General features: G+C 47.9%; 1 protein-coding gene across 1 annotated transcript in view; it reads left to right on the top strand.

The window, feature by feature from the left end:
• IKZF3 (IKAROS family zinc finger 3) overlaps nucleotides 1–18,301 on the top strand; it is a 98,580-nt gene extending 80,279 nt beyond the window's left edge. The window contains exons 7-8 of the mRNA XM_049766910.1: nucleotides 6,228–6,344; nucleotides 17,601–18,301. Of these exons, the coding sequence (XP_049622867.1) occupies nucleotides 6,228–6,344; nucleotides 17,601–18,298 (815 nt within the window). The 3' untranslated portion in view covers nucleotides 18,299–18,301. The remainder of the gene's footprint in view (nucleotides 1–6,227; nucleotides 6,345–17,600) is intronic.
• The last annotated feature ends 9,489 nt before the right edge of the window (nucleotides 18,302–27,790 follow it).

The raw sequence follows: 27,790 nt of genomic DNA, 5'->3' as shown, positions 1-27,790 counted from the left end.
GGTAGTAGCTGTCATGGTGCTGGAAAACCGACCTCAAAATTGCCCAATCCCTTATGTGACCTCTAAACCCCTCCTGACCCTTAACCCCTCCCATTCTCACAAACACAAGTTCTAAAGCAAACATTTTCCACTAGACTGGGATTGATCTCTTTATAGCGGAGAAGCATTTTTTGACAAGAAGCTCCTCTGAACTCTTGAAATATATTGGTCAGCAGCATTATTCTCTTTTCTATTTGGAAAGTCATATGTCACCTTATTCCTGAATTTTTTTTTAACCCTGTGCAGAGGGGGTAGAACTATAGTATAGACTAGGGTGGGACACTTGTCTTGCATGAGGCTAACCGAGATTTAATCTGTGGCATCCCATATGGTCCCCTGAGCACTGCCAGGTGTAATTCTTGAGTCCAGAGCCTAGAGTAACCCCTGTGCACCTCCAATTATGACCCTCCCCCCAAAAAATTTCTGAAATAATTTATTATCTAAGTACTGGCATAGATTCTTTTTTTTTTTTTTTTTTTTTTTTTTTTTTTTTGGTTTTTGGGCCACACCCGGCGGTGCTCAGGGGTTACTCCTGGCTCTATGCTCAGAAATAGCTCCTGGCAGGCACGGGGGACCATATGGGACACCGGGATTCAAACCAACCACCTTTGGTCCTGGATCGGCTGCTTGCAAGGCAAACGCCACTGTGCTATCTCTCCAGGCCCCTGGCATGGATTCTTAACACACTTGCCAATAATCAAGTAAAAAGTGTTTCAAACTCTTTTTTTTTTTTTTTTTTGGTTTTTAGATCACACCTGGCAGCGCTCAGGGGTTACTCCTGGCAGACACAAGGTACCATAAGGAATGCCAGGATTCGAACCACCATTTGTTCGAATCAGCTGCATGCAAGGCACACACCCTACCGCTGTGCTATCTCTCTGGCCCCAAAAGTGTTTCAAACTCTTACCCCTCTTGTTCTGAGGTGACTTTTGGGGTTTCTGCCAGGAACCCCACCCCTACCTCAGCCAGAAGGCTCCATCCTCTCCTTCATCTTCTGATATGTCTGGAGACCAGGAGACTGGGACACTGTTTCTGTGTATTAGAATCTATTCACAGAACAGACACTTCAGTTACTCAAAATGTGTGTATCAGGAATCCAGCCTGCAGACATCCTTAGTTTTTGCTTTCATCCTTGGAACAAATTTTAGTTTCTACTTCTTTTTTTTTGGGGGGGGGTTCACACCCAGAGGTGCTCAAGGGTTACTCCTAGCTCTACACTCAGAAATCACTCCTGGCAGGCTTTGAAGACCATATGGGGAGCCGGGTATCAAACCCTGGTCAGTCACAGGTCAACTGCATGCAAGGCAAATGCCCTATCGCTGTGCTATCACTCTGGCCCCAGTTTCTACTTTTTTAGAGACATTAGAAGTGTGTGTGCTTGGGACTGGTGAGGTAGCGCTAGAGCAGGGGTCTCAAACTCGCAGGTTTGTGGCCCTCCGTACATTTTGTGGCCCACAGCCGGCCTTCAAATATTGCAGTATTCGCGATTATTCAGTTACCGAATAATCGCAATAAAAATCACATTAGTAAGAAAAAAATCACATTAAACATTCACATCCCCCAAGCAGTTCTGTTCGGGGTATGCAAATGTTTAATGCGATGTTTTTTCTTACTAATGCGATTTTTTTTTTTTTTTTTTTTGGTTTTTGGGCCACACCCGGTAACGCTCAGGGGTTACTCCTGGCTATGTGCTCAGAAGTTGCACCTGGCTTGGGGGACCATATGGGACACCGGGGGATCGAACCGCGGTCCGTCCAAGGCTAGTGCAGGCAAGGAAGGCACCTTACCTCTAGCGCCACCGCCCGGCCCCTAATGTGATTTTTTTTTATTGCAAATATTTGGTAAGCGAAATCCCTTATGTGACTCTGCCTCACCCTGACTTTGCCTCCTGCGGCCCCCAGGTAAATTGAGTTTGAGACCCCTGTGCTAGAGGTAAGGTGCCTGCCTTGCAAGCACTAGCCAAGGAAGGACCGTGGTTCGATCCCATATGGTTCCATATGGTCCCCCCAAGCCAGGGGCAATTTCTGAGCACTTAGCCAGGAGTGACCCCTGAGCATCAAATGGTGTGGCCGAAAAGCCAAAAAAAAAAAAAAAAAAAGTGTGTGTGGGGTCCGGAGAGATAGTACAGCGGCGTTTGCCTTGCAAGCAGCCGATCCAGGACCTAAGGTGGTTGGTTCGAATCCCGGTGTCCCATATGGTCACCCGTGCCTGCCAGGAGCTATTTCTGAGCAGACAGCCAGGAGTAACCCCTGAGCACCACCGGGTATGGCCCAAAAACCAAAAAAAAAAAAAAAAAAGTGTGTGAAGAAAAAAAGAAAGAAGAAGAAAAAGAAGTGTACGTGATCAATGCCCACATTCTCCACAAAACAAAACAAAACAAACAAAGAAGAAGTGTATGTGTCTTTCACTTTAGTTTATTCCTCCAGAAATGCTGATGATTAAAAAAAAAAATGGAGGCTGGAGCAATGCTTAGTGGGTGGGACAGTTGCCTTGCACTCACGCAGCTGACCTGGGTTTGATCTCCGACATCCCTATGGTCCCCTGAATCCACTAGGAGTGATTTCTGAGGCAGAGCCAGGAGTAACCCCTGAGCAAAGCTGAGTGTGACCCCAAAACCAACCCCCCCCCCCCAAAAAAAGAAAGAAAATATTTATTGTATCATTCCATGTTTGCTTAGGAGGTTAGTGGGAAGCCAACAGTGATGGCGGGGGATGGGGGGTTGGGGGAAAGCTGCTAAATAGAGACAATAACTTATTTAGGAACAGGGGGCTACCTTGCTTTGTTTTAGTGCTCCACCCAGCAGTGCTCAGGGAGAATTTCTGGCTCTGTGTTCTGGGATCATTCCTGGCAGAGTTCAGGGTACCAGAGATGGAATTCAGGGAAACTACCTGCCAAGAAAGTGTCTTCACTGCTGTACTATCTCTGTGGTCTCTGGTTTACATTTTTCTTTTTCTTTTGGTTGGTTTACATTTTTGAAGGGGTGAAGGGGTGACTGCAGCAGAAATTCTATGTCCCACTGCAAAGGTTTCAAGTCTTTGCAACTGGCCCTTTCACAGGGAAAATTTGCTGATTCTCACTGTAGGAGCAGTGTGTGCTCAAATCTGTTCTTAAAGCCGAAGTTAATTCCTGTCACCTCTGAACTCTGGCCTGAACTCTTATTGGGTGTTGCCTGCTGGTCTAAGGCAATTTATACTATATTTAGTCCAGCTGAATATTTTAGCTGATTAACTGTTGGCATTATTTCTGTATTCTTCTAGTGATTCTCATGTTGATCCAGTTTTTTGTTTTGGTTTGTTTGGGGGCCACACCCAACTGTACTCAGGGATTATTCCTAGTAGGCTTGGGGGACCATATGGGATACTAGGGATAGAATTTGGGTTGGCTGTATGCAAAGCAAACACCCTACTCACTGTGCTATCACTCTGCCCCTGCTTTTAATGTCAGCAACACCTAGAAGTCCTTGGGAACATAGCATGAAGGCAATACTGGGCAGGGGGAACTATTGAGGCACTGGTGGAAGGGAGCTCTATAGTTTTAATGATCAAACTCATGGCCCAGAGCAATAGTAGGGCACTTACATTGCACACAGGTGAGCTAGGTTCAATCCTACATCTATATTCTGGTATATCTGGAGACCAGGGGACTGGGACACTGTTTCTGTGTATTAGAATCTATTCACAGAACAGACACTTCAGTTACTCAAAATGTGTGTATCAGGAATCCAGCCTGCAGACATCCTTAGTTTTTGCTTTCATCCTTGGAACAAATTTTAGTTTCTACTTCTTTTTTTTTTGGAGGGGTTCACACCCAGAGGTGCTCAAGGGTTACTCCTAGCTCTACAGTATATGGTCCCCCGAGCCCACAAGAAGTGATCCCTGAGTGCAGAGACAGGACTAAGTCCTGAGAACCACTGGGTCATAGCCCCCCAAAACCCAAGAATCAAACCCAAGATCACACATATGCTTTCTCCCCAGCTCCCAGATTGCATTTGATTTGATCTTGGTGTTCAGGGGATTTCTGGAGCTTGGTGCTCTAGGGTTGTTCTGATGCTGGGGATCAAACCCCAGCCTTCAGCATGTAAACTGTTATCTCCAGCCACTTCCCATTACCCCCAACCTGCATTTTATTTATTTATTTATTTTTGTTTTTTTTGGGTCACACACAGCAGCTCTCAGGGGTTACACCTGGCTCTGCACTCAGAAATCGCTCCTGGCAGGCACGGGGGACCATATAGGATGCTGGGATTCGAACCACCATTCTTCCTGGATCAGCTGCATGCAAGGCAAATGCCCTACTGCTGTGCTATTTCTTCAGCTCCCCTCCACCAGCCTGCATTTTAAAATCAAGAGAGCTTAAAAATATTATTGTGGGACTGAAGAGATTGCACAGCAAGTAGGGTGTTTGCTTTACACATAGCCAACCCAGGTTTAATCCCCAGCATTCCATATGGTCCTCTGAGCACTGCCAAGAGCGATTCTTGAATGCAGAACCAGGAATAATCCCTGAGCATCACTGGGTGTGGCCCCAAAACTAAAAAACAAAAATACCGGGCCCGGAGAGATAGCACAGCGGCGTTTGCCTTGCAAGCAGCCGATCCAGGACCAAAGGTGGTTGGTTCAAATCCCGGTGTCCCATATGGTCCCCCGTGCCTGCCAGGAGCTATTTCTGAGCAGACAGCCAGGAGTAACCCCTGAGCACCGCTGGGTGTGGCCCAAAAACAACAACAACAACAAAAAAAAACCAACAAAAATACCACTGAGGGGGCCAAAGAGATAGTATGGAGGTAGGGCATTTGCCTTGCATTCAGAAGGACAGTGGTCCAAATCCGGACATCCCATATGGTTCTCCGAGCCTGCTAGGAGCGATTTCTGAGCATAGAGCCAGGAGTAACCCCTGAGCGCTGCTGGGTGTGACCCCCCCCCAAAAAAAAATACCACTGCAGTGCCAAAGCACTAGTCTTAGGGCAACCTATATGGTTTCTCAATCCCCTCCAGAACTGTTTTGAATACAAAACCAGGATTAGACTCTGAGCACTGTTGGATGTGGCCCCTCCAAAAATACTGTTGCTCTTGGACTTGTCTGTCACTTCACCATATATGTCCCCAACATCACTAGATATTGCCTTGGTAACTGAGGCCAAACAAGTCAGGAGTGACCCCTAAAAAAAAATAAAGCTGTGGCCCAGACCCATCTTCCAGAGTTTCTCAGTTAATTTGTCTGAACCAAGGGCAGGAGTGGCAGCAGGAGTTGGGCTTGGCTCAAACAAGGGGGTGGGGGCTCCTTTGCATGCTTTTCAAGTGACTCTGAGGAACCCCCTCCCCTTCCCATCCATACCATTTGAAAGTCTACTCCTGGAGTGACAAGTAGACCATATTCTCAGGCAGCTTTTTATTCACATTTTTCATTAGTAGAGGCATTACACAAATTGCTCTTTAATTTCAAGACAGAAGTGTCGCTCAGGGAAATTTTAACCGAGAGAATTTTGAAATGTGAACAGCATATGAAACAGATCATGCAGAGAGCCCAGAGAAATAGCAGATAGAAGACAGAAACTGAAAGAAGCTTGTTGGGGAAAAAAAAAGGGGGGGGGGATATTTTTTTAAAAAAAGGAAAGAAAGAAAGAAAGGAAAAAAAAAACCCTCCATTTTCAATACACAAATCACTGAGTTGATTTCTTACCATCCGGGTAAATGTTTCTATTTTCAAAAGAGCTATTAACATAAACACAGCAGTAAATCTGGGGCACCATCCTTTTTTTTTTTTTTTTCTCTCAAAGTTGTTAAGAGTTATATTAGGCTGCAGGTGTCACACGCAAGTTACTCAGAATCAGAATGAAGCCTGATGGGGTTAGGAGATCTCCATCTATCTATCTATCTATCTCTTTGCAACCAACCACGTCCAGGCTGTTTGTTTTATACTTCCTCTTGCTAATGAAGGTACTGGTTGGGGATGGGTCGGGCTTTCCCATCTGCGCCCAAGACGGCAAGATTTGAATGTGCCCTGGTGCTGGCTCCACTGACCACAGCAGGCACCCAGGGCAAGAACCATTCCCTGAAGCACTCATGGGTAATGGCCGCCTAACAGCATCTGACCTCTTTCAGCACTGCTTCCAAACCAATTTGCTTTTTCTCCCATTGACCAACATGTTCTTTTTCTCTCTTCTCTTCTTCCACAATTTTCCAAACCAGCAAGTGCGGAGGCAAGACATATCAAAGCAGAGATGGGAAGTGAAAGAGCTCTCGTCCTGGACAGATTAGCAAGCAATGTGGCCAAAAGAAAAAGCTCAATGCCTCAAAAATTTATTGGTAAGAATGCAATCCTTTTCCACCACCCCAGCTCCCCCACCTCCCGCTGTTGTTAGCAGATTGTTTGAATGAGATAACCTAGGATGTTTTACTGCACAGACCCTGCCTTGCTTAAACTCTGTTTAAAATAAGGATTTTCCACTGTGCACTTGTGTTCTTTGTGATTCACTTTGGTAACACAGCAGAGCAAATGGAATACACTCTTGTAACTGAAGCATCTTCAACGGTGGGAGAAGGGAATATTTGGTTTTCATTTTCTTAAGTGGAGCTGGTGTTAAAAATGCTGTTTCTTCCTCTTTATTCTGAATGACATATGTTGCATGGCAGAACTTATGCAATTTGCACCACTGAGATGTTCCAGATAGCATTTTTTTTTTTGTGATCTTTGGTAATTATATTTTACAAGTTGGTTCCGTTTGCAGGCTCAGACTTTTTTTCATGATAACAAATGTGTTGCCATTTTTTTTTTTTTTTTTTTGTGAAATTGATTGATCATCTGACTTCAAGAGCAAGTGCTGGGGAAATCGGACTCAAATAACAACGGTTTGATTGAATCATCTGTCTTGGAGAGGAATTGATTTTTATGCCTTTGGTTTTCACATTGTCAAAAAATACAGCGGAACTGGTTGAGAAATAGTGATGTCCACTGCAGTGTTTAGACTGCTGAGTGGCAAAGGGATTTTGCTGGGCTCTTCCAGATGCTTATAGGAATGTGACCGGGTATTTAAAATAGATTTGTATTTATGAAGTAGGCAACTGAATTGTCTCTATCAGTTTTGCTCTAAATTGAAAGTTGGCGATATTAAACAAAAATAGTTTCCACATGAAAATAGACCTCTTTACCACGAGTTATATTTTAGAAAACTGTCATTCTTCTTCCTCCAAGCTTCTTGCTGCTATTGATTTCTTTCTTCTCTCCTTTTGTGTTTATTCTTTCACAGAGCTGCCTGCCCTGGTTTTTTTTTTTTTAATGTTTTCTTATCTCTGACTGAATTTTATTCTGGTCTAAGTTTCTTACAGGCAAACATTTTATATGAATTATAGAGATATAGTTTAAAAGGATGCCTTTACCTCAAAATCACCTAACTTGGTATTTATGCTTATAATGTTTTGATTAACTGGAATTTTTGGTTTGTTTTTGGGTCACACCCAGTAGTGCTCAGGGTTACTCCTGGCTCTGCACTCAGAAATCGCCCTTGGCACACTAGAGGGATCATATGGGATGCCGGGATTCAAACCACTGTCCATCCTCGATCGGCTACGTGCAAGGCATATGCCCTACCTCTGTGCTATCTCTTTGGCCCGAATATTTTTGTGGAACTCTTTAATCATTTGGCAAATAAGTTGTTTAAGGGTTTGGATCAATAGCACAAAGGCTAAGGCACTTGCCTTACACATGGTTGACCCAGGTTCGATCCCTAGCACCTCATATTGTTCCCTGAGCTTCACCTGGAGTGACCCCTGGGCACAGAGCCAGTAATAAATACGGAAACTGTCAGATGTGACCTAAAAATCAAAAAATAAAATAAAATAAATACATTTGTTTCAGACCAGGGAGATCGCTCAAGAACCTTCATATGTGGGAGCCCTAGGTTCTTTCTTTCAAAAGAAAAAAAGAAAAGGGAAAGAAAAAGAAATTGCTTCAGCTAAAACTGATGCCTTTCCATTTGAAGGGACTTTCTTCCTCACCCTCTTCCCTCTCTCCGGCAGAGACTCTCACATCTCATGATTTCTATTTGGAGTTTAGACCAGTTTAGACCAGTTGTTATCTCGAGATATATTATCTTTAAAAATTGCATATATATCTTCTGAGTTTTGCTTGTGTGAAGAGATTCTGCCTGCTCCACACAAGAAAGCTCGGCTTGTAGTTCTGTGCCATGAGTGTAGTTTAATGGAAAGTGTGTATGTGTGTGTGTTTTATTTTGTGGTCATAAAACATTGTGGCCATTGGTGGTGCTCAAGGGCTACTCTCAACTCTGTGCTCTGGAGGTCCTGGTGAAGCTCAAGGAACTTGCAGTGTGGGAGTATCGAATCCAGGTGTCCAGCATGCAAAGCATGTGCTTTGACCCTTGTTTCATGTTGAATTCTCTTTCTAGCCCTGAGAGTGGGGGAGAGTTTTGACTCCAGAAATGGCTGATATGGGGAGAACATCAGCAAGGAAATAGTATTGCAGGTAGGATGTTTGTACTACATGCAGCTAACCCAGGTTCTACGCCAGCATCCCTTATCTGAGTACCACCACCAGGATTAGTGCCTGAGTGCAGAGCCAGGAGTAACCCCTGAGCACTGTCAAGTGTGGCCCCAAAACAAAACAAAACAAAGTGATTTATTTTTGCTTAATAAATTTTGGTCTGAGAGAACTCAACTATGAGAGAAAGCACCAGCTTTTAAATTGGTCAAAGAGACACAGGTTAGAATGTCACAAACACACATGATCCCTGAGCCTTGGTAGGCTTGGTGCCTTAGCACCACTAAACCTGGCCAAAAACAAATCCAAACTGCCTTATGATTCTAGTGTAGGCCTCTTGCTGCAGTCAGGGTGTGGACGTGGACTGGGCGGCAATGGCTGATAATGCCACCTGTTGTAAGCTCAGCAGGTGCTACCGCCTCATCTCCTGAAGCAGCCCCTTCTCTCTGTGCTGGCCTCAGGAAATCCAGGAGGCCTGCTTAGCTCTTCCTTTCAGCAGAGGGAGCCACATCAGGACTGGAGGGGCCCCGAAACACGAGGGGAAATTTTTCTGAGCATGTTGTGGTTTCAGACAGTAGGAAGAACCCTGGATTCGAAGACAAAAGAAGACCTGGGTTCCGATTCAAGTACAGTCATTTCCTAACTGCGAGTGTTCAGACAAATCACGTATCCTTTGTAGCCTTTCTTTGTGAGGAGTCTGAAGAGGTGGTGAGGTGACGGGGAAGGCCCCTCACTGTGGAGAAGTGAACCAGGGGAACGTGGCTGTCTGTCCAGAGCCCAACTGTGTCACTTCAGAACACATTATGCTCAGCTGAACAGAAATAGGGATGGTGCTGTGAGATATTTGTTTCAGGACGATGCCTTGGACCTCAGACCTGAGACACTGCACGCGTCCCACACTCGCATGTCTTGCTCAGATCTCCATCACTGGGCCATAAGTTCATTCCACTCATTAGTCAGGTCAGCAGCTCTTCAGCTCCTCCATGACCCTTAGGGCCAGAACATTCCCCACTGCTTGTACTGAGCATGGAGTCCTCTCTTCAAGCATTAGTTCCTAGCCTGAACCTTCATGTTAGAGCCCTTGGTTTTTGGTTTATGAAATAAGGGACCCCTCTAGAGCCATTTGACAAAATCATCCTCTGTGGCAGAACACGGGAACATCAGGTACAATGAAGGATAGTGTGTGTGTGTGTGTGGGGGGGGGGATTTGACATTGTGTCAAATCTAGGACAGAATCTAGGACAGAATGTGTCTTTATAAACCTGGAGGCTAATGTTTTTTCCTCCTAACCATCTATTGTTTTTCTCTTTTCTGTGTTTCCTCACCAACACACTTGCTTTCTGGAATGTTTTTTTGCTTCCAGGGAAATAGTAGTATGTCAGGTATGAAAAAGATGTGAGTCAACCCCTCTAACCCTTGTTGACAGTTGGCAGCCCTCAGACCAGCTTAGGCTTCCCTGACCTCTTGACCTCGAGGATGAAGGGGAGACAGCTCAGGCCAGCTCCTCCTTTCCTGGCAGGCTCCAGACCATTCTTGGAAGGCAGCTCGGGTCCCTCCTAAGGGATGAACTGAGAAGAGGGAGGGCTTGGAGGAAACCTGAAGGTTTTGACAGACACAACACATGCCATTAGTAAAGAGTCAGAGTAAAAACTCAATGGCCCAAGTAGGAGAAAAGTCAAACCCTCCTCTTCTTTAAGAAATTTGATAGCACTTGCTACAAAATGGAAAATAAATTAGAAATCAGCATCATTACATTATCAAACTGTTTTGGGGGGCTACACCTGTTAGTGCTCAGAGCTTACTCCTGGTTCTGTGCTCAGGGGTCACTCCTGGTAGGACTCAGGAGACCATATGGGCTAACAGAAATTAAATCCTACTCAAGGGATTGGGGCTGGAGCAATAGTACAGTGGTAGGGCTTTTGCCTTGCACACAGCCAAGCCGGGATGGACCCAGCATCCCGTATGGTCTTCCAACCTGCCAGGAATGATTTCTGAGCAAGAGCCAGGATTAACCCCCACCCAAAAAAGAAAGAAATCCTACTGGATGCAAGAGAAACAACTTAATCTGTTCTTATCATTCTGCTCCTTCCAGAATAATCCTCATATCTTCCCAGCAGAGAAGACCTCACTCTGAGCTTCCAACTCTTTTCAGGCTCTTTTCAGGGTTGCCCTTTCTCTGCATCTTCAGCTATTATAATCTTGTTTGACTCTGCTTCTAACTAGGCCGTCTCCAAACACTTGGCTCAAAATAGAGGCCAGATTTTGCTCCTGGAGGGAGGAAGAACATGACTACATTCTGCATATTTCTTTTTCTGATTCCCATTCTTTCTCCAAAAACAGATGTGTTATTCAGACCAAACTGGTTACCATAGCATCTCCTTATTTAAAAGGAAAAATTCCTTTTTCAATGTACCTTATGAAAGGAAGTTTTCATGTTGAAAAGAACATGAAAAAAAAAAAAAAAGATCATGTTCCCGCCCGAGGTAAACATGTCAGTGAGGTTTTAACACTTGAGCAAACACCCTTTGCTTCTTCCAGTGTGGAAACTCATAAGAAATTGCTTTGTGAACAGCTCACAGGAAGCACTAAGTCAATCCCTGATCCTAAAAGTAAAAAGACTTTTTTTTTTTAACTCTCCCTCTGCCTCTCCCCAGGTGATTAAAAACGCTGAGCTTTACCAAGCCCTTGAGTTCACTAAGCGGGGTGGTCAGGAAGCATCTTCATCAGATGTTGGGGAGGCCCTGAGGTTTGGTAGGGAGCAGAGCTAAGGCCCACCCTGGGGCCTCTCACCCAGATGAACATCCGGGGGCTTTGGGTTGGGTGGAGTCTAATGATTGGTTGACAACGGGAGACAGGAGCCGCCCAGAAGCTCCAGGCTGGGCCCTGGCCTGTTTCCTAGACCATCAGAGACAGTTGCATCTTCAGGGAGGTACAGGAGCCAAGAGCAGGATTGGGGCTCCAGAGGGATTTGGTTCGCCTTCCTGCCCCTGGGAGAAATGCAGGTCCCCTCCTGTGCTGGGGTGGGTGAAGGTCCCTGCAAAGCCATCGTCGACCTACTTACTGGTCACTGCAGTTATTTGTAACTGGATATTGTAGGAAGAAGCAGATTCTTTGTAGTGCCCAGAACAAACTTTTATTTATTTATTTATTTATTTATTTATTTATTTATTTATTTATTTATTTATTTATTTATTTATTTTGGATTTTGGGCGACATCCGTTGGCTCTCAGGGGTTACTCCTGACTCTGCACTCAGAAATTGCTCCTGGCATGCTCAGGGGACCATATGGGATGTTGGGAATCGAACCACTGTCTGTCCCCGTTAGGCCGCATGCAAGGCAAACGCCCTACCGCTGTGCTATCTCTCTGACACTCACCCCCAGGAGAAACTTGATTCAGCAAGGCCGAACACTTATGTAACCCCCTCAGGATGACCCCCCCATATTTGAATGGTGTTTTCCTCCCAGAAAGCGAACATCATAAAATCTACCTTCTTTTCCTCCAGCCAGCTCTGACTTACCACTTCCAAATGGATCATTTCATGCAGTCACAAAGCGTGTCCCCTTCCCTTTTAGTGTCTGTTCCTTTTATGCTGCCAGGGTCTCCTCCCCTTCTGGCTCTTGCTGCTCAGTGAGAGAAATGTGAGCCTCTGATTTTCTGTGGCATCTCTAAGGCTCTTCCCTACCGCTGCCACCTCCACCTTATTCCAAGGAGACTCGAGAAAAAAGAACAGATGCCGAGTGGGCTCTCTGGGAGAGGCAATCACAGTTTGTTCGCTCCCCTCTCTTGGCTTCTCTGTACTTGGTAGCAGCACCTGGTGTTAAGGATGCCAGTTCATAATGAAATTGTGTCAGTGCGAAGTCTCTTGTTGGATTACAAATCTGTCACAGGGCATAGTGAAGCATGGTCAGGCCTGCTGTTTGCTGAAGCTCCCCTGTGTATTAAGCACACTGTCTAGACATCAGAAGAATTCTACTGCATGATGGGCCAGTACAGTGGATTAAGGTGTTTTGCCTTGCACATGGCCAGCCTCAATTCCATCCACAACATTGCCTATGGTCCCCCGAGGACAACCTGAGCACAGAGCCAGGAGTAAGCCCTGAGCACTGCCAAGTGTAGCCCCCCCCCAAAAAAAAACCTTCATACCCCTTAAAATAAAACCCTTTAATGTATGGCTTTTTCTTGAAAGCATACGCTAGAACAAAGCACAGTTGCTTTTCCTCTCCCTCTGAGATCCAGCCATTGTAGACTGCAAAGTCCCTCAGAGTTAGGATTGTGTAGCCACGGGCACAGTGACAGCCAAGGAGCTGTAACTCTAGTCAAACCTGTGCTGAGCTAGGGAGTCCCTGGGGTTGCACCTTGGTCCTCTAGCCACCAACCGAGCATCCTGCAAAACTTCATCCACGTTTGCTTTCCTTGCAAGTGTTCATCTCACCAAGACATGACAGTTCGCTTTAGTTGATGTAAGGCCATTTGCAGAGTTCCTGGAATAGCACCAGGCAGATCATGGGGACTCAGTAGCTATTCTTGGGGCAGGAGAGTATTGATACAACAACCATAGTTTGATCCTTGGTCTTTGGAACACTGTCAGGAATAATCCCTGAGCACAGAGCCAGGATTAAATTCTGAGCATTTCCGGGTGTGACCCCCAATTTTTTTTTTCTTTTTTCCAAGTGTAACTATTCTTAGTAATCTGTGACAGCCTGGTACACTGAGATGTAGAAAGACCAGAAATACCAGACTAGGTGGCAGATATTTTTCCTGGGCCCTGACTCAGAGGGTTGGTTCCCAGAGTCAGGCCTGACCCCTCTGAACTCTCGGCTGTGATTATGTTCTGCCCAGTGGGCACAGACCCAGACACGTGCCCCACGGAGGCAGCAGCTCTGGCCCTGTAGTGGCTGCGTTTTCCAGTGACCTCAGAGCTTTCGCTCAGCCTCATTTCTTAGGAATCTACACCTCTAAAGAGAATCCAGACAGGGAATGGCCCCGCCAGGCCCCTTGGGTTTCTAAACTTAGCACTTGCTCTCGCCACTTGTATTTTCGTTGGAAGACAAATCTCCGAGCGGCCTGGAGCTGCTATCATTCATCATGCAGCCATGAGGTATGGTTCTGACTCGGAGTCGAACCTGGCCCGTGCAGAGCTGGGAGCAGTTACATGCTTGTGGTTTGCCGAACCTCTCTTTTGAGTGGGTTACTGAAGAAACGTGAGTTGTCGGCTTTTCAATTACTGTAGCTGAGCTCTTCTGAGTTTCAGACCCATTGAGTCATCGTGTCACCAGGTGACAGATAATCATCTGCACGACTCCTGTTACCGTAACTGGGGCTCAAGGGGGGGGTCTGCCCATGGCTGGGTGTGCACATGAAGATGGGTAGCAGCTCTGCCCCCTTCTCAACAATGAATCTGCCAACAGCAGGGCTCAGCCTGATGTCTCCTCCCATCCATCCAGGGCCTCCTCTGTTCTCCGTGTTTCTTTCCTTCTTCAAAACCTAGATGACCCCACTGCAGAGGTGTCCCCTGACGAGCTTGTAGACCCTTGCTGGGAAAGGAAATCAGGGGTGGAAGGAAAGGAAGATGAAAGCAGAGTTTTGGGGCCCGGAGAGATAGCACAGCGGCATTTGCCTTGCAAGCAGCCGATCCAGGACCAAAGGTGGTTGGTTCGAATCCCGGTGTCCGATATGGTCCCCCGTGCCTGCCAGGAGCTATTTCTGAGCAGACAGCCAGGAGTAACCCCTGAGCACCGCTGGGTATGGCTCAAAAACAAAAACAAAAAAAAAGGCAGAGTTTTGGGGGTGGATGAAAAGAGAGAATGAATTAGGGACCAGAGTGATAGCACCACTGGTAGGTAGCAATAATACTGCTTGTCTTGAATGTGAGGTCCATCACCAACATGTGGTTTGATCCCCGGCATCCCATGTGGACCCCCCAAACCCACCAGGAGTGATTTCTGAGTGCAGAGCCAGGACTATTAAGTCCTGAGCACTGCCAGGTTGTGACTCAAACACACACACACACACACACACACACACACACACACAATCCTGAGAGGTTCTGTGATTTGAGGGATTGAAAGAGCTGCTCACCCTGGAAAATCATCCGTAACTCTGGAAAGACCAGCATTGACAATGTGTCTGTCCCTGTCAGGAAAGTGATTGTTGGTGATGGGCCTTCATGCTGTCCCCCTTCCAGACAGAAGCTCAGAAACTTATTGTGTCTGAATGTTGAACTTAAGAAGCCATCAGTGGCTGGTTGCATCCTGTTGCTTTTGACTGGGTTATCTAGGCCAGGAATGGGGAGGGGTGTTTTTGTCAGGTGTGGAGCTGCCTGTAGTTCCCCTCAAGTATTTGGGAGTATAGCTGAAGGGCCAATCTATAGAGCAGTATGGCTTAAGGGCCAATCTATAGAGCAGGTCTTCACACTAATCTTTCTGGCTCTGATTTTTCCCCCATCTTATCCATCTTTACTGTCACATTTATGTTCTGAAAATAATATTTTGAGGGCCTTGGGGGGGAGGACTCAAAGGGCTAGAGCACATGCGTTGCAGACAAGAGGCCCAGGTTCAACTCTTCATACCCAGGTCTCTTGAGCACTACTAGCAGGAACCAACCTCAGGCAATGTGCACCCCAACACTACCCCATAAAACAACAACAAAGAAAATGGTTTTTTCACCACAATCCTTCCTTGCTCAAGGATGTCCACTGATTCTTCAGATCGCAGCTCTGACTGGTCCTTCCCAGCCTTGCCTCATTCAATTCCATCAGATCTTCCTTTCTTTTTATCTCTAAATGTGGGGTGCAGAGTGCCAAGAGGCCCAGAAAACTTGAATCCACATTATGAGAAAATACATTTATTTTCTGTTTCTTAGAAACCAAGGAGAAAGACTTAGAATTTAATACCAGTCGTCTTTCATGCTGCTCTCACACTAAATTTTTTTGTACTGTACTCAGTTAGTACCTAATGAATAGGGACTGAGCACCAACAGTGCTCAGGAGTTACCAGAGTCACACCAGGCAGTAATCCAGGGATCATGGGGTGCTAGGGATTGAAGTTGAGGTCTCATGCGCAGAAGGATACATTCTAGCCCTTTGAGCTACCTCCCTGGCTCTGACAATTTTTGTTTGTTTGTTTTGTTTAGTTTTGGGATCATACCAGGCATCGATCAGGATTTAATCCTGGCTCTGAACTCAGGAATCATTCTTGGCAATGCTCGGGGGACCATATGGGATGCTGGAGAATCTAACTCAGGTGGATTGTGTGCAAGGCAAGCACCTTACCCACTGTGCTATCACCCCTGACAATCTATTGGTTTTTTTTTTTTTAACAGAAAATGGGATCTTTGTCTTCCATATACTCACAGTACTATCTGACCAAAACGTCATGTATTGCTTTGTTTCACCATCTTCTCATAGTACCATCTCTGGGTGGCAAGTGATTCTGAATTTCCATCTGTGTCAGTGATAAAAAGTTTCCTTTAAAAACACATCTGTTGGGGCCCAAAGAGATAGCACCGCGGCGTTTGCCTTGCAAGCAGCCGATCCAGGACCAAAGGTGGTTGATTCAAATCCCAGTGTCCCATATAGTCCCCTGTGCCTGCCAGGAGCTATTTCTGAGCAGACAGCCAGGAGTAACCCTTGAGCAACGCCGGGTGTGGCCCAAAAACAAAAAATAAATAAATAAACAAATAAATAAATAAATAAAATAAAAACACATCTGTTGGGGGGCTGGAGTGATAGCACAGTAGTAGGGTATTTGCTTTGCACGTGACCAACCCAGAATAGACCCACATTCAATTCCCAGCATCCCATATGGTCCCCCGATCCTGCCGGGAGCGATCTGTGCACCGTCAGGTATTATCCCAAAACAAAACAAAACAATAAAACCCACATATATTGGATTAAAGCCAGCAATAATACAGCAATAATACAGTTGCTAGGACATTTATCTTGTACACCACTGACCTAGGTGCCCAGCACCTTATTTGATCCTCTAAACTACACCAAGACTGTTGATCCCTGAGCACAGAGCCAGGAGTAAATACTGAGAACCAAAAGTGTGGCCCAAAAACTAAAAATAAGGGACAAGAGCAATAGCTCAGCATAGGGCATTTACCTTACATGCAAGTAGGACCCGGGTTTGATCCCTGGCATCCCATATGGTCCCCTGAGTCTGCCAGGAGTAACCTCTGTGCACTGCCTGGTATGGCCTAAAAACCAAAAAGAAAGAAAAAGAAAGAAAATATTGCATTGGGGGGTATGTGGCAGGTCAGTTCTACTGGGGCTGTCAGAGTACCCTAGGCCAAAGCAAACTCTGGTCCCAAACCATCACCATCCTATATGAAAAAAAAAAATTAAATAAAAGAGGGACTAGAGATATTACAGTGGGTAAGGCACTTGCCTTGCATGTGGCTGACCCAGTTTCAATTCCTAGCATCCTATATGGTCCCCTAAACTCTGCCAAGAGTGATCTCTGAGTATAGAGCTAGGAGTAAGTCTTGGGCACCACTGAGTTTGGGGGGTGGGGTGGGAAGAAGGCAAAGTTCTTGATCTTTTCTCAAGAAATCTTTCTAGAACATTCTACATCTGACTCTTTGAGACTTAAATCTCAGTTGGTCTGATGACTGGTAGGTATGGCTCAGGCATGGTGACTGGGGTAGGGAGGTGAAGTCTGTTTTATCTATAAGAAAGATTTAGAAAGCAGCTGTGGCCAGAGGCTGTGCTCCACCATGTGCAGCCTTGCCACCAGCTCTGTAGTATTCTGAGCAGATGATAACAAGAAAGAGTTTGGTGACCGATCGTGGCACTGGAGCTAACTGCAAAGCAAACATACAGCAGCCTCCTGCTCCTCCTCCTGTACAGTGTATCTGCCCCTCATCATCTCCATCCCATCCTCTTCTTCCATCTCTCCACAGTTCCCACATGAGCTGTGTAACAGCTCCCATTGAGTCTGTGTTGGCTCCACCCCACCTGCTGGCTTGTCTTTGCTCTGCCTGCACAGTGTAATTAATGGGGATTACAGGGGGTGACCTGTCTTTGTGCTGTTCCTTCTGTGACTATCTCTCCCGCCACTGCAGGTGAGAAGCGTCCCTGCTTTGACTACAACCCCAGCTACACCTATGAGAAAGAGAGCGAACTCATCCAGACACGGATGATGGACCAGGCCATCAACAGCGCTATCAGTTACCTGGGGGCCGAAGCCCTGCGCCCCCTGGTCCAGACCCCTCCCGCCCCCACCTCTGAGATGGTACCCGTGATCAGCAGCGTGTACCCACTCGCACTCACCCATGCCGAGATGCCCAACGGCGCCCCCCAAGATCCAGAGAAGAAACACATCCTCTTGCCGGAGAAGAGCCTGACTTCAGAACGTGGCCTGTCCCCCAATAACAGTGGCCAGGACTCCACAGACACCGATAGCAACCATGAAGAACGCCAGCACCCCATGTTCCAGCACAACCCCATGGTCCCTGCCCGGGCCCGCAATGGCATGGCCCTGCTGAAGGAGGTTCCCCGCTCCTATGAACTCCTCAAGCCCCCACCCATCTGCCCCAGAGACCCCATTCGAGTGATCAACAAAGAGGGAGAGGCGCTCGACGTGTACCGGTGCGACCACTGCCGTGTGCTCTTTCTGGATTGCGTCATGTTTACCATCCACATGGGCTGCCATGGCTTCCGTGACCCCTTCGAGTGTAACATTTGTGGTTACCGGAGCCATGACCGCTACGAGTTCTCTTCCCACATCACCCGAGGGGAGCACCGAGTGGCACTGAAGTGAAGAGACCTCAGCTCCCCTCCACAGAGGCCTTAGGTACTGTCCTTGTGAACACCCCAAGAGGTCCAGCTAACAGAGATCTGTCAAGCAAATCTCAGTCCAAATCCCTTTCCATACCATCTACAGCATTCCCAGGATCAGGCTCCTGCCGTCTTCTTTTGCCATTTGCCAACACATCATGCCCAGACCTTTGGTGACATCTTCGTTTCTCCCTCAGGGACTTCGTTTTCTGAATTATAGAAGCCAATGACCATGTCTTGGGTCAGTGTGTTATGTCGCAGCAGAATACCTAGGCATTCCTGCGAGTTTGTAGCTCAGCTCTGTGTGAGACTTTCTCTGAGGTACATTAACCTGGCATGGCATGGCAAAGTTTCTGGCCCAGGTCAGATTTCCTTTCCTGCACTTAACACAGACTTGGGTTAGGAAAGAACCTCCCCTCCATCCATTGTTAAAAATGAAGGAAAGAACAGTGAGAAAAACAGACAGAACAGTCAGAAAAACAGCCATTGCTTTCGGATAACTGCTGAGAAGACCACCCCTTCTCGGAGTGTCAGATCCATTTCTTGCCACACAAGCAAAAGGGAACAAAGCCAAGCCATGGGATGCTCCTTAGGCCTCCACACTTTACCCTCCTATCCAACAGAACTGCTGTCCTGGGGCAGAGGGTGATGGGGATCAATTCCAAGCCCTGATAGCTCTGACTCAGGAATACAAGAAACTGCTCTGTGTCCAACCATTGCTCTATAGGAGAAAGCCAATACCAGAAGATGGTTGTATAGACCATGACTGAAACTCTGGGGAATTGGCTGCTATGGACAGTGGCATCATCTCCTGACCTGATGATGATCATCCATCATCAGGATGGGCAAAGCCAGACTCTGACCCAGGCAGAAGAATTAGCAGCACTCTGGGGCTTCTCAGTTTTCTTCCAGGACTCTTCCTGCACACACCCCACACAAACTCTCCAGTGATATGTTGGCCTTCCAGATACCAAAGAAATCAAAAAGTCTCACTGAGGGGCCAGAGAACTAGGGCAGTGGAGAGGGCTTGGCTTGATCCCCAGTATCCCATTTGGTCCTCTAAGCCCAACCAGAAGTGATCCCTGAGTCTACAGCCAAGAATAAGCCCTGAGCACCACCCAGTGTGCCTTCTGCCACAAGAGGAATGAGGTTTGGACATTGAGTGTTTTTTGAGTCTCCTGATGGGTAAGGAGGGGACCATCTCCACCCAGCAGGTGTCTTGGATCTCTCCCCCTTTTAAATAGATCTGCCTTATTCCTCCAGGATTCCTGCAAGTCTTCCTGGCTGATTCATTTGGTCGCTCTAGCTGTCTCCTTTGAGGGACACACCATGAGTGAAAGTTTTTTTTTTTTTTTTTTTTGGTTTTTGGGCCACACCCGTTTGACGCTCAGGGGTTACTCCTGGCTATGTGCTCAGAAATCGCCCCTGGCTTGGGGGGACCATATGGGACGCCGGGGGATCGAACCGCGGTCCTTCCTTGGCTAGCGCTTGCAAGGCAGACACCTTACCTCCAGCGCCACCTACCCAGCCCCCATGAGTGAAAGTTTTGTGATCGCTGCCCTCCATGCAGAGAACCTGCCTGCGATTTCTTCCCTGCTGCCGATTGATTAGCTGTATGACTTGGAGAAAACCACTTCATGCTTCAGACTTATCTCAGCCATCACCTGAGCAGCGCATGAAAATCTTTTGTCAGGTTCCTTCAGCTTTCCACTCAGGCCGTTACCACAGTTCTACTGTGGATGCCTGAGCCTTTGGGGACGGCCCCTAGCAGGAAAGGGTGTAAATGAATGTTTCACCTTTCTTTGGTGCGAAAAGGGTGGTGTGGCTAAGTTTTTCCTTTAACCACTGAGTTGTGAATGTGAAGAGGATGGGGAGGAGGAACAAAAAACAGGAAGGTATTTTGATCTCACCCCAAAGTGTACACAAAACTGGCACCTACACCCACTTGCCAAAGCCATTTTTTTTTCTTTTTAAGAGCTTGTGTTAGGGAATATAAATTCTGCTCCCAGGGACCACTTCACAGAGCCTCTCTGCAAATGAAGAGTCAGCTTTATGAACATTTCTCCTGGAGCCAAGAACCTCAAATTCCCAGTGGAGGAGTGGCGTGTGGTGTGCTGTGTATCTGCCTCGATGCTTCCAAAGGGCTTGTGCATTCGGCTTAAATTCAACTCATTCCTGGGACTGCCAGTAATGAAAATGTTCTGCCTCAGACTGCACAAATGGCCTCTCCTCCCTGGTGGCACTGTGTCTGTCTCAGGAAACAAGAATTTGTGAAATTCCATGGCAACTGTCCCAACATGTTGAGGTTTCAGCTGAAAGGCCAATGATAGGTCAATGTGTAGTTTGCTACACATCACTATTTCCGGAATCCTAGAGTCATTCCCTCCTGGCTGGGCCCCACTCTGCTCTCCAGCAATCCATTCTATTCTTTTATATTCTTGGGAGGGAGGACCAGGGAAGGGACATACCCAGCAGTGCTCAGGGCTTATGCTTACTCCTGGCTCTATGTTTAGGGATCACCCCTGGCAGGACTCAGGGAACCATATGTGGCATCTAAGATCAAACCCAGGTTGACCTATGTACCAGGAATTCTGGACTCTCTCCATCTCCCATTCTGTTATTGCTGCTCATTTCTGCTAGACTCTTCAGAAGACAGAAGGGAGAGTTTGGAAGCAAGGATTAGTCGGAGAGAAAGCAATGGGGAGCAAGCTTTTCCAGCCAAGTAGTGGGGGTGTCTTTGCCCAAGAGATCAACTTTTACCCCTTGTAAGAGTGAACCCATCCCAGCATCCTTGGTCTCCCAGAAACTTGTCCCTTCTGTGTCCCAGGCTCAGTGGAATTGCCAGGTGATGCCAGGTCTTCTGATACTTGAATTTCAGAACATCAGAGGTCTCTTTTCTAAGTGTGAGGACAGCTTGGAGCCGCTCTTACCTTGTAGCCTTCTGAACCTGGATTGAAGCAAATGCATATGTGACTGACTGACACATTCTTCAGTGTTTAAGCTGAACCAGGTGGTCTGCAGTTCTTACCTCTTGGAAGAATAAATACCCCTGGCCACCACCATGCTCCATGCTGGGGAAGGGAGGAAAAAGTGAAGGAGAAACTGCAGGGGCGGCCTTGAGAGAAGGAAGGGGAGACACTGTCAGAACAGCTGCTCCACCCAAAGCCCCTCTTATAACTCCCACAGGTCATTGACCAGGGCCATGCAAATGCCTAGAACATTCCCTGCCAGCCTCCTTGCAGAATTGGGATGAGGCTAGCTCTGGAAACATTTCTCTGGCTGTTGAGGTGCATAGCTTTCTGCTGGAAGAAAATTAGAAGTGTGTATATCCTACCTTTCCCCCCCCATAGTGGAGGTGGAGGTAGGTGAGGGGGTGAGGGAGAGGTATAAATAACAGGGCGGGTGAATGAAGAATGGAGGTAGAGGGGGCTGGGGTGAGTGGGAAATGAATAACCCACCAATCTTTAGATGCCTTAACTTTCTCTCCCAAAAAGATAGTTGCCTTGACACGGATACGCCAGCTAATTTTATGCTTCGTTATTCATTATTCTGAGCTGTTCCTGACTCAGCTTCTGACTTTGTCAGTGACAAGATTTCTCACCTTTTTTATGCAACACTGAACATTCTGCTAGGCCCAGACTCAGGGGCCCAGATGAGAAATGACCTCAGATTTCTCTTGCAAAGAGAAATGTTTGAAGCACGATATTGGAGCTGGGGAGTTGGCTCCAAGGGCTGGTCTGCTTTGCAAGTGGGAACCCCTGTTTTGATCCCCAGCACTGCATAGTCCCCTGGACACTTCCAGGAGACACCCCCACCATTAAATTTAAAAAATTGGGAGTCAGAGAAATAGTACAGCAGGTGGGGGGTTTGCTTTGCATGCAGCCAACCTGGGTTCAATCCCCGACACATCATTTGGTCCCCTGAGCAGACCCCTGAACGCAGAGCCAGGAGTAAATCTTGAGCACCATCAGGTGTGGCACCCCAAAATACTTTTTGTGATAACAAAACTTTGCTCAGTTGAAACCCTATTAACAATATTACCGCAGCATAAAATATTTCCAGTGACCTCTGTGTCACTATTTGAAGAGCTCCAAGCAGTACCCAGGAGGTCTGGGGGGTCTCACAGCTAACTGGGCCATTGGTTCAGTTCAATCCCTGCAGTTCTGGGGTTACCCAAGCTGTACTGGGGCCTCTGGGGTATACCCAGTGATGCTCAGGGAACTATGCATTAGGAATCAAACCCTGCCTTGTCTCATAGCTTCTGATTCTCTGGCTCCTCTTTTCCTCCCCTGCTCCCCAATCCTTTACAAATGAGCCATTTTGAATGTTCTCAGGGAAAAAAAAAAAGAGAGACTCTGACCTCCCAGGGCAGGAGTGGGACCATGGTGGAAAGATTAAGTGGGTGTGGTCCTATCTTGAAAGAGGGCACATGGTTTGCTCATGGAGATTTGGGGTGACTCTCAAGAGACATGTTATTTCAGAGACTCTTGGAGTTACAGTCCGGTAACTCAAGAGGAGAAAAAAAATTGGAAGATGGGGTCGAGAATGGGGGACATTTGTCCCAGAAAAATGGAGCAGGCAGCAGAAAAGCAATCTGTGACCTCACTTCTCTTAGAGAGAATAAGGAACTCAGTTTTGAGCTCTGGCAAAAAGTGTCCCTCAGAGGCTGTCCAGGCTGAGCTCAAAAGCATTCACTTAGGATGAAAGTGCCTGAACTTAGGGCTGTGTAGGCCCCAAACCAAAGACTGGACCCAGACACTCCAGGGAAAAGGACCCTATTTTCTGAGGCTGAAGACAGACCAGTTAGTTTTGCATGGGTGGAGCTCTGAGCTGCAGCTCTCCTGACCCCTCGCCACACACACACCCGGATTCCTGCCCTCAGAGAACCTCAAAGGCCTGTGCACTATGAGGAAGCTGGAAGCAAGTTTTCTTGAAGATGGTGGCACTCATACATGACTAATGGATTCAGTCAGGATTGGAAACTGGAATACTGATGTCTGGTTTTCTGAAAATTTTAAGGATGGACCAATGTATACATTCCAAGGATGTCATGAGGTTTTTGTCTTCTTTTGTTTTTAATTTTGGGTCATTCCTGGTGATGCTCAGGGGTTACTCCAGGCTATGCGCTCAGGAATCACTCCAGGCTTGGGGAACCATATGGGATGCTGGGAATCAAACCCAGGTTCGTCCTGGCTCAGCCATGTGCAAGGCAAACGCCCTACTGCTACGCTATCACTCAGGCCCCGATGTCACAAGGTTTTATGTAATTTTGACTAGAAGTTAATATTTCTTTAAAATTCAGGGTGTGGAGACTATAATTTTCACTCAATGTATTATGTCTGAGTATAAAGACTTGGGAAATAGTCACAAAGCCTCCTCCATGGCCCTTCCAAGTGTTTCCCTGCCAGAATGGCTGGTGGTGGTCTCAAATACCAAGTGTCCTTCCTGCTGTTTTGCTATAGCAGCAGAAACAGCTAATCTGGAGCCACGGGGTGTTCCCCTTTGCTCTGCATCCCCCAGGCCCCACAGCCAGGCAGAATTGGAAAGCTTCCCCCTCCTCGATCTTCAGAGCCTTTGACCCTTAATTCCTCAAGCCACTGAATTCTCCTTAGCTGCCTTCCCCATCCATCTTACCACTGACCCCACTCCATGATACCCCCTTGTCCCAATTCAAGACATATGAGGGGGACCTGGGGCTACTTATTCTTCTGAAGGTAAGAGCAGTTTTGTAGAGGCTGGAGTGTTAGCACAGTATTAGGACATTTCCCTGGCATGTGGCAGACCTGGGATGGACCTGGGATGGACCCGCCTGCCAGGAGCAATTTTTTTTTGGGGGGGGAGGGGGCCACACTCGATGACGCTCAGGGGTTACTCCTGGCTATGCTCTCAGAAGTTGTTCCTGGCTTGGGGAACCATATGGGACTCCAGGGGATCGAACCACAGTCCGTCTTAGACTAGTGCCTGCCAGGAGCAATTTCTGAGCACAAAGCCAGGAATAACTCCTGAGTGCAGCCGGATGTACCCCCCCCCACCCAAAAAAAAAAGAGCAGTTTTGTATCTGTGCCTGGAAAGCTGGGACCCTGCCTGTCCCCACGATGGGAAGACAGGGCAGCCGTTAATACCACTTGCCAGTGACTCATTTCGACAAGGACTTGTCCAGGTTCAGCAGGCCCTTTGGGGTGGGTTCACAGAAACCCACTGAATGTGGGCTCTAGAGAATTAGCAGGTTATTGGAGAAACAGACAGCCCTGCAACCAGACTGTGGTTTCTCGCAGGTCTGGGTTCTCAGTTGTTGAACTTTGTGAGGGATCATTTTGGCTACTGGAAAAACCAGTGCTTATTTTTAATTTCTGGCTGCCAAAGCCACTACACGTGTGGTCTGTGGATGACCCGTCTGCACGGTGCTAGAGGTGGAGAAAGAGATGAGGTTTGGGGTGCAGGGTGGCTTTCCCACCAGGAGTGTGGCTTTGACCCGCCCAGAGCTTCCCACCCTCTCCCTCACACCCTGATTTCTCAGAAGAGCCTGCCCTGCCCCACACTGACCAGCCCTAGCCCTCTCAGGCCTCTGACACCGTAACACCAACCACTGGAAAGCTTCTCGATTCCCCTCTAAAGGAGAGTGGGCTTCTTATGGGACCCTGCTCCCCAGAAATTGGGGCCTGTCCGCTCACTTCCCAAACTGCCATGCCCCCCCACCCCCGCTGATCATTTGCAAGGTTTCTTTGTCATGTTTGATGTTTACACTGAACAATTAAAAAGGAGAGAGAAAAGGACCCTGGTGTGTTTAAAATTAGCCACTGTGCGTGCCCATCACTTGTTCTTGCGGCTGTCAGGAAATGGAAGGCGTGACTTCTGCCTCTAGGAATATTCTCTTAATTTAGTTTCTCTGGCTAGATCTTAAAGTCCAGTTGCCAAGGGAAATGGGAGGACATCCGAGAGGAAGCATCTCCCTAGGGGGCCTTGCTAGGCCAGCCCTGGGCATGATACTGCCTGACCTACAGCCTTTTCCCCGCATATACACATTGCATGCCTGCCCCAAGTCTCCCTAGTAGGGGGTACAGGAGCAACTCATGGAGCACAGCGGGGGTGGGGGGACCTCTGAGACACGTTCCTTTCAAATAAGCAAGTCTGATTTCTTCCATTCTTCAATAAGCACCCACATTGGGAAAACGCAAGAGACTGTGACCCCTGACCTGCATTTCCCAGTGTGTGGCAGGGGAAAAGACCAGGAAAGTGACTTAAGGACACTGTCATAGCTCCCCACCACCACATATACACACTGTGCTTTTCTGTCTCAGGAAATAAGGAAAGACTCTGAGAGGGGGGTCTGGCATGGGCTCAGCCTCCTCTTCTCCCTCTCCCGTGGGATGGGAAGAGATCTTCAAAATCAGGAGGCCAGAGATAGCACAGTGGTAGGGTATTTGCATTGCATGTGGCCGACCCTGGACAGATCCTGGTTGGAATCCCAGCATCCCATATGGTCCCCAGAGCCTGCCAGGAGCAATCAATCCCTGAGTGCTGCTGGATGTGGCCCAAAAACCAAACCCCCTCCAAAAAAGAGAGATCTTTAAGATCCTCCCACAAACAAACAAACAAACAGGAGGCTTCAGACAGTGCAGCAAAGGCAGAAAGCAAGGAAGAATCTGATCTGGGCCTCTTCCTTCTAACCTTGCCTAGGACCTATAGGAGCCAGGTTCAGCCTTTGCCAGCAGGGCTGGGGGTGGGAGAATTTCCATGGAAGGTTTCTTTCTTGGGCCCGCACCACCCCACACCTGCACCCTTTTCCCCTCAATGCCCACTCCTCGGTCACAAATTGCAGGGGAGGTGAGAAGGGCATTCTCCACCTGCAGGAAACAGCCACCCAGGGGCCACCCAAGGGCCAGCAGGAAAATAGGGACACTCCTTTCCTCACCTCCCAGCCCCCCACCCCATCCCTAAACTCAGGCAGAGCAAGAGGGAGGCAGGCCTGGCAGCTAGGGCCTGAGCATCCCGGCTGCTGTTTGCATGAAAGCCAGAAGGTCTGCACCTGGTGGGGGGCCCTTTGGGGAGGTGCTCCCTGGCTGGGGGGGGGGGGCAGGAAGGTGTCATGGAAAGTCCCTGAAGGACACGGGGTGTTGAATTTGCTGCGGTTTTGTTAACTCTGTCTTGACCTGTGAAGTAGGCAGCTGCTTCCCTGCCCCCTCACCCCCCAGAGAACAGACACCCCCCCCCCCCCAGAATAACACCAGCAAAGCCAAGGAAAGTGCTTGCAGTGGAAAGAAGCCGGTGACAGGGCCTGGAACCCGTGAGCAGCCCTTCCCCCAAGGTTGTGGGTGAAGGCGCCCCAGAACTCTTTTCCCATCACCTTGCCTCGCCCCCCCCAACCACAGGGCCCCCCTCAGTAGAGTAGACTAGTCAAATTAGCCACAGACTTGGGGGCGGCTGGTGCTGGGAACCATGGGAACTGGGGGTGCTGCTGGCTTCCTCCTGCAGGTTTGTCTATCCACCCCTTCTGCAATCCCTTCCCACCCCCTCTCTCCCAACTTCCTGCCTTAGATTTTTTGTTTGTTTGTTTGTTTTTGGATCACTGGTTCTGCACTCGACCATATAGATTCGAACCACCATCCTTCTGCATGCAAGGCAAACACCCTACCTCCATGCTATCTCTCCAGCCCCTCTGCCTTAGACTTTAAGTAAGGGGTGTGGGGGAGCTGAATCCAGCCCAGTTCTGTAAATCCCAAAAATAAAGAAAAAAAAAAAAGTAAATCCCAAAGTTTGGCTCCTTGGTGTCAATTCTAGCCTGCCAGGCCAGGAGCCTCCCAACAGTACTCCAAGTTTTCCAACTCTGGACCTGCCCCTCCACCTTTAGTGCCATCTTTAGAGCTTGCCGGGGACTTTCTACCCTCTCACCTTGGCCAATTCTGCTATAGAATCCCAACAAGAAAAGAAAGGTTTTGGACCCTCCTCTCTTGCACCCATCTCAGGCCCTGATCTGGCATCCTCCCACTCTGCATCTTTCTCTGCAGTTCTGATCCCAGCCCAGAGGTGTAAGGATTCTAGGAAGGCTTATATGGAATTTGGGGGGTGTGGTGGTAACTGCCCTGACCCTTCTCCAGAAGCTCCTTCATTCCATGCAAACTCAGACACGTTTTCCGGTTTGGGGGTGCCCGGAAAAGAGGCGTGCATGCAACTGGAGCTAGGGGTTTGGAGGAAAGGGGTGCAGTGTGGCGTGAGGTGGGAGTTTTTTGGGGGGGTGAGGGGTGGGGCAGCTGCACTTCTGAGAAATAGCTCAGGCGTCCCAGCAGCCTCACTCCCTGCCTGCGGCTTCACAGCTCACGCCTCCCGCCGCCCACGCCCGCTCGAGGCCTGTCCCCGGGGGTCGCAGCCTCTGGAGTCTGGAGGGAGGGAGACACAGAGACAGAGAGAGAGAGATGGTGCAGTGGGGGGTGCAAAGTGGAGGGAAGGCGTGGTCACTGTCGGGGTGACCATCATGCAT

Source organism: Suncus etruscus, chromosome 1 (genome assembly GCF_024139225.1).
Source record: "Suncus etruscus isolate mSunEtr1 chromosome 1, mSunEtr1.pri.cur, whole genome shotgun sequence".
Lineage (NCBI taxonomy): Eukaryota > Metazoa > Chordata > Mammalia > Eulipotyphla > Soricidae > Suncus > Suncus etruscus.
This window is presented reverse-complemented; position numbering and strand designations above follow the sequence as displayed.